This window comes from Mytilus galloprovincialis, chromosome 8 (genome assembly GCF_965363235.1).
Source record: "Mytilus galloprovincialis chromosome 8, xbMytGall1.hap1.1, whole genome shotgun sequence".
Taxonomy (NCBI): domain Eukaryota; kingdom Metazoa; phylum Mollusca; class Bivalvia; order Mytilida; family Mytilidae; genus Mytilus; species Mytilus galloprovincialis.
This window is the reverse complement of record NC_134845.1, coordinates 54,013,617-54,023,988: the sequence shown is the minus strand read 5'-3', so window position 1 is coordinate 54,023,988 and position 10,372 is coordinate 54,013,617. Positions and strand designations below refer to the sequence as shown.

The 10,372-nt window shown below is 31.5% G+C and overlaps 1 protein-coding gene across 1 annotated transcript; it reads right to left on the bottom strand.

Annotated features, from left to right (window-relative positions):
- Positions 1 to 2,247: 2,247 nt before the first annotated feature.
- Positions 2,248 to 5,063, bottom strand: LOC143042209 (uncharacterized). Its single transcript, XM_076214477.1, has one exon. It carries the CDS (start codon positions 4,733 to 4,735, stop codon positions 2,504 to 2,506), a length of 2,232 nt encoding a protein of 743 aa, XP_076070592.1. The 5' UTR covers positions 4,736 to 5,063; the 3' UTR covers positions 2,248 to 2,503.
- Positions 5,064 to 10,372: the final 5,309 nt, after the last annotated feature.

Sequence of the window (10,372 nt, the reverse complement as noted above, 5' to 3'; positions counted from 1 at the left end):
TCTTAAAACAAGAAAAAAGAAAATAAGAAACAGCGAAGCAATTAAAATACTGTTGACAATTTGAGCATTTACATCTTTTATATTAAAACGAATTTCATTTCTATCTACATATTCAGAATTTAAAATAATACAGATAGGAGCATTTTTCAAATTTGAATAAAATGAAAAAAAAAATGCTCTATCTTAGATCATTCTTCATTTTCAAATTTATTATCCCAGTTGAAAAATGCTTCAAAATAATCATGATAATAAGTAAAATAAAAAATAAAACTTCAGGTCAATAATTTCATTCTTGCTTTTTAAAATGAGATTGAAATATGAGCATTTTTTTATGTCTAAATCAAGCAAAAGCATTTTTCAAAATTTTAAAACTGTTGATAAAAAAATTCACTTTTAGCAGAAATTAATTTTAATTTTAGAATATCGTCGCGAAATTAGTTTTTTTTTTCATAAAAACAATCGCAAATTTTAAATCTCATCAAGAAAATGATTTTTCAGAAATCACTTCAAATATTTTGTTTACTGTTATTTAAACAATTATCTATAGCAATTCATATCCGAGGCATATATTACCTTAGGCGTATTTGGCACAATTTTTTTGGAATTTGTGGTCCTCAATACTCCTCAAAGGAGTAGGTGCAATAAGACCGCTTTTTGGCCCAAAATATAGCAGTTTTACAAAATTGTTTAAATGTAATGTTATTTATGGGAAAGTACAATGCTTCTGCTACATAAACATGATCTGTTTTTGACAATACAATGAACATATATTCGGTACTAGCATCATTAAGTCATGCTAAATTACTGAAATCTTCACAATTTTAGCATTTTAGTTTAAGTTTAGACGGTTTCCGTCTAAAATGAAAATGGCCGCATTTGTGTTCATTCTTAATATTGAAATGTAAGGTGTACGTATTTGATGATATTACATAACATATATAAAGGTTGAGGATGCACACGGTTGCGGCCACTTTCATTTTTTCACAAAAACAATCTGAAAAGTGACATCTTTTGGCGTATTTTATATATTTGTCATATTTAAGCTTCAATCAGAGCGTTTTTTAATGACTAAATCAGTTAAAATCTTTCACATAAACTAATTGAATCAATGAAGTAGACACTTAAGTGTGTAAAAAGTGTCCAAATCATTTGTCAGATGGACCGGAAATTTGAGGACAAAATCGGCCCTTACCGGACATACTCCTTTGTACATGTTGTAATCGTTTGGCTTTATATAACTATTTTGATATGGTCTTCACTGATAAGTCGTATGCACGAAACGCGCGTCTGGCGTATAAAATCAAAATTCTGGTACCTTTGATAACTCTTTACAGAGCAAATTGCTAAATCTATTTTTAGATAAAAATGACAAATTCTTGCGTAAATGTACACGGACGTATCGAATCTATTCATTTGGAATATAAAGATAATGACACCAATTATATTGAAAATTCAAAACAAGCAAATGTTCTTTTCATGGATTATTTTGAAATTTTGATAAATTATATATAGTTATTCATAATTTACTTACGCACATACTAAATCACTAATGGATACAAGGAAAAACAAATGTCTTTGAGTAGATTTTTTTTCTCAATTCTATAACACAAAGCCGGTATGTCGTACCAAAGCTGTCCTCCTAGATAGTGAGATTTAAGTCATTGTGAAGTCAGAGAGTGCCTGAATGGTCTGTTCTGGTCTCGGGCCTGTTTTTGTTTACACAAATGACATACTAATTGGCTTTAATTTAACAAGACGCATATTTACAGACTTACAAAACTGCTCAGACAGTCAGAAAACTTACACACACACTCTCACATACCATATCATATCCTTCAGAACACGCATACGCCCGAAAATATTTCTTTCGTGTATACTGAAAACCTGGAACAGCTTTCTTCTGGTTAACACTGTGAAGTCATCAGAACAGCTGTCTGAATCTGAATCTGAATCACAAACAGTCAATAAATTGACTATGAGTAAAAATTGTAATCTCAATATGAAAAGGAACCAAAATAGAAATATGTATACTATATAAACATGTCTTAATTTTTTTTTAATAACTTTAAAAAAATTTGATGTCACTGTATATACGTTAAACATAGGACAACCATGGTCACTACAAAGTAAAAGTAGAAATACAACTCTGCATTCCATTACATTTTGCAACTCGGACTACGAAATCGTTAAAGTACATCGTTATATTTTTCGAAATATCTAAAATTAAAAGTCTTGAAATACTGCAAAATTTTCTGTAAAAAAAATATTATAACTAACAGTAGTATTTTTGTCAGTAAACATTACACAAGTGACCATGAAACAGTCAATCTTGATAAAACATCAAATTTTAGTTATTTGCTGAAACCCTGTTCTAAATTTGAACATTATCCTAACTGTTAACGTACTATATTAAATTCTAAAATTCAGAATGGTGTAACATATTCTGAAGTAGTTATACTGTTTGTTATGCATTGTCATAGTAGGTTAAACTACTTTTGTTCTCTTAATTATCAGCAATTGGTAGAGGAGATATTCCTTCTGTGTCACATATATCGGCAGATGATTTAAAACGAAGTAAAATGTCTTCAATGTTAATATAGTTGTGTATTCTTGCTATTACTATTGGTGTATGTCCGTATTTATCCTGCGCATTGATATCCGCCTTATTATTGATCAATTTCAGTACCACATTTGGACAATTGTTCATGCATGCTGTATGCAGAGGGGTGATGGAATTGTTACCTGACAAATTAATATCAGCCCCATATTCTAATAATAATTCAACAATCTCTACATTGTCCGATTTGCAAGCTAAGTGAAGGGATGTATAATTGTTTGTATCACAATGGTTTACATTAGCCTTCGCATGCAACAAAGATTTGACAACATCTGTATTACTCCCTGTACAAGCGATCATTAGTGGTGTGACTTTATCTTCATCACACATATTCGGGTTTGCTTTTTCTTGCAATAGTTTTTCAACAATTGTATTAAAGCCTTTTTTACAACAAAAAAAAAGTGGTGTCCATCCATTTTTATCTTTTTCATTAACAATAGCTGCATTTCCGAGCAATAATTGAACGACTGTATTATGGCCGTTGTTGCAAGCTACATGCAAGGGAGTTATGCCATTACTAGTTTTATGGTTAACTGATGACCCGCATATAATCAAATATTTAACAATATCTTCGTTGTCATTTTTACAAGCTAGATGCAAGGGCACAACGCATCTTTTATTTTCTTTATTTTCTAATTTAGCACCATTTTCTATAAGTAGTTTTACAATCTCGAAACTTCCGTATTGACATGCAGCATGCAGAGATCGCATTTCAGTCTTAGTTTTTATATTAATATCAGCTTTATTGTCGATCAAGATTTTTACAATCTCTTTCTGATTTGCACTGCATGCAACATATAAGGGAGTTCGATCTGACGCATCTGTTGCATTGATCTTTGCTTTATACTTAAGTAAAGCTGAAACCATTGAAGAATATTCCGTCTTACATGCTAAGTGCAGTGGTGTACGTTCTTTAATCTCTTGAATATTTACATCTGCCTTCATTTGCATCAAAAATAGGGCAAGGTCTGTAAACCCATGCTCAGAAACCACGTGCAATACTCCTTTTTTTCCCTTTGACTGATATTTTTCATCTATTTTTACTGTTGTTTTGCATCGTGTCGTCAGTAACAACTTTACTATTTCTAGATGATTATTTTCACATGCATAAAAAATTGGTTTTATTCCCTCCGTATTTGCAATATCAATCTCTGAATTATTTTCAAGCAATTCTGCTACAACTTCTATATGTCCATTTTTACATGCTGTGTGGAGCGGGGTATTACCAGCAGAGTCTTTAATATTTGCCATGATTTTGTCTTGTAGAAAAAATGAAACAAATTCCCGATATCCATTCGTTGAAACAACCTGCATCGCCATCCCTTTTTGTGTCTTATTGATGTGCAAATCTTTTAAATGTTCTTGTAAGTATTTGAGAAACATGCATCTAAATGTTTCACATTTAGTCTGCTGGTTTGTAAAAACGGCGGAAATATAGCCTTTGTTTAACTCCAAAAAAAGACGTCTAAAATATGTTTCTTGATGTTCTGTTGGAACCTTTATGGCGAGGACATCTTGTTCTGTGTCCATACAATCTAAACAAATATGATTCAGTAGTACTTCAGATTTACAATACTTAATTACCGTTTTCATAAATGTTTTTGCAATGCAAAACAGAACGATATTTTGCATAGTGTCATGAACAAATACAACTCCATCAATGTCTTGTTTTACAAATGATCCTGACAGACCATGTAAAGAAGACATCAGACGTTTTTTGGATGGATACTGAAGAAAAGCGGATTCATGAAACATATCCTGTAATAACTCATTAGAGTCATGATTGTCTATAGTAAGGAAGTTTTGTGGAATCTTCTGCTTGATTGCAAGAACAGCCAACGCAAAATAGGTTACTTCTGACTTTCTCTTAAAATTATTTATTTCGTCTTCTATAATCTGTGAAGGAGCTGTGAATACATGGTTTACATTGTAATCTTTCGAAGTTGAGTAGAAGAAGCACAAATACGGAAAGAAAGTATACATCATAATCATGTCATCGTGTAATCTGGCTTCCTCGGTTGGTTTGAGATAAGATTTGCAAATAGCCCGTCTCTCTTCCAATACTAGTGTAAGTTCGTTTGCCAAAAAGTCGCATGTGTAGGGTGACAATATACTCATGCATTGTTGTTGTTCTGGTTGCCAAATATAGGTTCTGCTTGTAAGGATGAGTTTCGTTTCATTGCTTTTTCGAAAAATCTTCTTCAATGTTGGTCCATGTTTTTCCCACAAAAGTACATTAGTCTCATCCACGCCATACTCTCCGATAAAATTGTCAATGATAAACACTTGTTTTGATCCTGGTATATGATATTTTATAATGTCAGCTGGTTGTCTGGCTGGTATAATCGTATAAACACCTTCTTTTTTCAATCTGAATGCAACGTGATAAGCATTAGCTGATTTTCCAACACCAGTTGGTCCTGCTATGACAATTATATTTTCCTCCAAAGTGCCATCATATATTTCCTTTGTGGCTCTTGTAATAACAAATTTATGAAGTTTGATGGTCCATTCTTGGAGTGTTTCTTGTTGAAAATCTATAGAGAAAGTATGAAAATAAAAGCACTTGCTTAAACATTAAAAACAAATAATAATACCGTGTATCATTCATTTGCCATCGATATTTTAATAGAATTATGGAAAAGGTTCTATTCTTCTGTATAAATAAATGAAACACAGTGATATATTTTGTAAATTGGTACACTTTAAAACGACTGCTTATTTAATACGCATTAATTCACTTTTATGTTTTATCCATGCAAATCCACACTCAGCCAAAATGTCACAATCAGGAATAGGACACACGCGGAAAAATTCAGTATATACAGTTATCTAAAGATATAAGGTCACGAAAACACGTTACTAATGAGTTGAGACACAAAGATATCGTGTCAGTCAAACCAAAGTGGATGTCGACTATAACTTGTACAACATTTAACTTTTACTTCTGAATACCACTTGCATAGAGGAGAAGGTATAAATATTGATTGTGTAAGTTAAGTTTAGCCCAGCCGGGATTCGTACACAAAACATTGCTCCCTTCAACATAGTTTTTCGAGACTACTGAATATGTTTATGTGTAAGGAACATTCCTGTGATAATGAAGTTCCTATAACATGAAAATACACTAGCGTCACGTATCAGTTAAAATATGTTAACCCATACGATGGCATAGAAGGGTATGTTGCTATTGAGAGTTGAATTTGAGTGTGGTTTGAAATCGTCAATAATCTCAGGTTCACCATGATTTACGAGCAGTAAACACTTGAATATCCTCATTAAGATACGAAAATGAATACATGCAATACCAAAGTGTCAAAGTAAAGCATAAAAGTGACCAGTTAGTCAATTCATCGTCAGGATGAATCTAGGAGAATTTAATACATTTTTACAAAAACTTTATCATTCTTATTAAAATTTTCACTTCTTATATCTCTATGTATCCCAACCAACCTTTCCCGATTTTTATCAAGATTTGACAGGTTTAATAGAAGGAAAACTGATACCAAATATGTGGGTCTCAACTCACTAGCCACATGTTCGTAAGTTTGTAGATACAAGAGTAGTGGTCTGATATGTCAATTGTCGGTCTTAAAATAAAGTCCTTTTCCTAATGGTTACATGGGCTTGCATGACAATTATGTAGTCATTCAAAAGCGAAACAAAAAGTTAAAAGCAAATAATGTATAAGTGAACATGGCTGTTGTCAAATTTTGAACATTATGATAAATAAAGATGAATATGCAAGATCCTCATTAACAATTAATGTCGTTTTACATCCCCGGAAATAGAATTTGGTAGCTTTTTTACAGAGTTGACCAAATAATATAATTGATTTATTTACTTAAAAAGTATTTAAAATGCATTCAAAATGAGAGCGTCTTAACTCTTATTCAACAAAATGTAGAATTTCATTAGCTAGTATCTTATTGTATTCGAGACCTCTCCCCTTTTTACATTATACTTTAACATGATCTTTAAGATAAATTTCATGTCAAAATTGTATTCACTTCTTCTGAATGATACATAACGGCTTATAAAAATAAAACAAAGATTTCGCTGTCCCTTCGTAATTTGAATGTGAAAAAAAAATATCAGCAATTCTGGACATTATTCACAAGTAAGCAATTCAGGTCTTTAGAAGGCTATTGTGTCTATGATTCACAAGAAATCAAAGTAAAAGTAATAATATATTTCAATGTTTACCGTTAACGGTAAAATTAAGTGAAGTGAATGAATGAATGAATGCATGAATGAATGAATGAATGAATAAATGAATGAATGAATGAATGAATGAATAAATGAATGAATGAATGAATGAATAAATAAATAAATGAATGAATGAATGAATGAATGAATGAATGAATGAATGAATGAATGTTTTATTACTGTGCAACGTGTACCGTGATGTATATATACAACAAATGCAGGATACTTTGTAGTATAGTATAACATTACATTCAGTTACGATGAACTGCAAAATTAAAAGCAATTGTACTTGACAAACACAAATATCATTGTTTGGACGAATGGCTAACTTAAAGGTTATAAAAAAAAACTCGCAAAAATTAAAAAGTGAATTAATAAGGGAATTTGTCTTTCGATACGATCATATTTCAATTTAATATTTCCTATGCATTTATGTTTACTTCAGTTTGTAACCCGGATTTTTTCTCTCTATCGATTTACGAGTTTCGAAAAGCGGTATACTACTGTTACCTTTATTTATAACAGTTCATTTCAGACAGTCGGAGAATTTGTTGAAAATAATTGGGATATGGAGGTATTGCATTCAGAGAGCCATGTGATGGTAAGAATGATATCAATTGATAAGATTAAATAGTATTGTTTAACACATGCTTATTAGTTCAAGATGTGGTTAAGATATCAAAACAAGCTCAATAAAAAATGGAGTTTCAATCAAAGTTAATTAGTGTTTGAATTCAAGTAAACCAATCGTAATTTCAAACCAAACATCTCAGTAACCCCATGAACATGAACATGAAAAACTGAACGTTTGAAAGAAATGGTGAAAAGTACGATATCCAATGATGAAAATGTCTGAATTGTCATATTGCTATCGTGGAAGTCTTTATATCATTATCAGTGTGTTCTTTGTGCAGGACGCATGTTTCAGGAATGTATTGATATCCAGTGTGCATTTTACTTACTTATCACTAAGTAGTGTTATTACATTCGATTCTGTTATACATACCTTTAGCATCAGTTGAAACCTCCTCTAAATCACTTTCGTGTTTGCCATTTTTGTTATTCCGTATCGGGGTTGCTTCATCGATAACGTTGCTTTTAATTCCAACACCATTTTTGTCGTCTGCTGTAATTGTGGAATTTGTATTGCCAACTCTGTCCTCAATGTCTTTCGGTGGTTTTTCCACTGCATTTGAAAACATAACAGATACGTTGAGTGCACTTACATTTTATACATATTCAGGACAAGCATGTAAATGTGAGTCTATTTTTAACTGCAAGTTTTCTAGAACCGAAACTTTGTCATTTATGCATCTTTTATTTTTGGTTGAAATATGTTTTGGCTTAGCGATTCAGGCAATTTCCATCTACTGAGGTCGATTAGTCATATTGTGCTGTGTAACATTCATTTCTTTGATTAGGGAGGAAGGTAGTTGCTTAATAAAAAAATCAACCACATCAAACAAAATCATTTAAAAATGACTTTTGATATCAGTGACCTGCTTCAGAAAATCTATAATATGCAATACATATTTAACAAAAATGGCCCGTAGTACAATTGAATATCTGAAATTGTGAACCCTCAAATGTAATTTATCTACTGGTGCAATCAGAAACTTTTTGTAAATTATTGATGACCATGAAAAGAACAGTTTATGAGAAATATGTTTGGCATAAGATTTAATGTCAAGAGTTTCCTCGTCGCGCGATGGCTGATGTCATGTAGTTTGAATACGTATCAGACTTATTCTGATTGGAAATAACTAGTTTACAGATCAAGTATCCCAAAAGTTTTTTTTCGACATTCAATAATTTGGAACAATTTTGGGTGTAAATACATGAGGTAATTTGTCCTTCCTTATGTTCCTAACATTATATAAAAAAAATGAACCAGACCCTTTTACTTCATGTGATATTAATGTAACACAAAAATAACGATTATCATATATGTACAGTATAATAGTAAAAAAGGCGTTGTTAGCCTAATATCAAGCATTGAATATAAACAAGGGGAATGTTAGGTTTTAATATCAAGTTGAAAAGCACTGAATTCCCAAAATTCAAAAAAAAACAATTACATACTATACCAATGTATAAGGTCATCTTTGCCTCAGACATATACAGCAGATGTATAGCATAGACTATATTTTAGTGTTATAATATCTACATGTCATTGACGTTTCAATCATACTGAAAGGTATGTTAAGATACAGTCAAGCAGAAAATAGAACAATAACTTTATTATTAAGATTGAATAAGTAGAAGGACACACACATCATAAAAAGGAACTGTATAAGTTCTGAGCTGTTTTTTGTTACTACAATGATTATGCGTGTTCCTAATCGGTTAATAAACCATTCGTGATGACCAGCTGTAAAATTTATGTCAAATGTCTGCAAAGGGAACTTATATTTGTATTATGCAATAGGGTATTGAACTATATTTCTGTTTTTACCTGTAGAGTGTTGTTTTAATCTAATTGGAAAATTCCCATACGTTCGATATCGATGCCAAAGTACAACTGTTACAGCTGGAAATAATAATAAAAAATGAGTTCAATTACAATTAACTTAACATGTAGTCAAATATAGTTGCAAGGACAATCAGTTGTCATTGAATACACTTTTTTGAATTTGTGTTCTATTTTCACATTTCTGAAAAAAATATTTCTCGTTACTAATTCTCAGCAAATGATTGGTCGAAATTAATTTTTGACAATAACTTTCCCTGAGTTTTGCTGAATTTCCTATTGTGACGTCCTTAAAAGAAGCTGACTATACCTGATGACGTCACACATGGGATGTATAAAGGGCACTACTTTCTGTTAATCTCTTGAAATGAAAGATAAAATTCGTTAGAGAAACACATGCTACAATAATAGTGACTGTAACTTGTGTCTACTACGACATGTACGATATATTGCGCTTTTAATATATAAAGTTAATAATCTCGAGTGATGAAATATCGAAACACTTTTGTTGCAAGTTTTGTATTTGCGTTTTGTCTCAAAGACACATCAGGACCGCTCGAATAGAAAAAAAAGTTGAAAGGTCCAAATAAAGTACGATGTAAAAATGGCATTTGAAATGACCTAGTGCATTGTAGTGATAAACCATAAGTAGATGATGTATGATTGCAAGTAAAACAACTGTTCACTGTAGACCAACATGACGTAAATATTAGCAACTGAGGGTTGTCGTACAGACTTTTACAATCCTAGTGTTTGGTGGGGTTCGTGTTGCTTATTCTTTAGTTTTCTATATGGTGTCGTGTGTAATATTGTTTGTCTGTTTGTCTTTTTCATTTTTGGCTAAGACGTTGTCAGTTTATTTTCGATTTATTAGTTTGGCTGCCCCTCTAGTATATTTGTCCTTCTTTACAATTATCAAAACCTATACCGCATAGCAATATATACAAAGTGCCGATGAAATCAAATTCCAAATTAAAAAAAAAACTTATTATTTGTATAAAACAACATACAGACTAAACAAATATACAGTAATACAGGACTGCCTTTGCAGGCTATCTTTATATAACATGTATAAT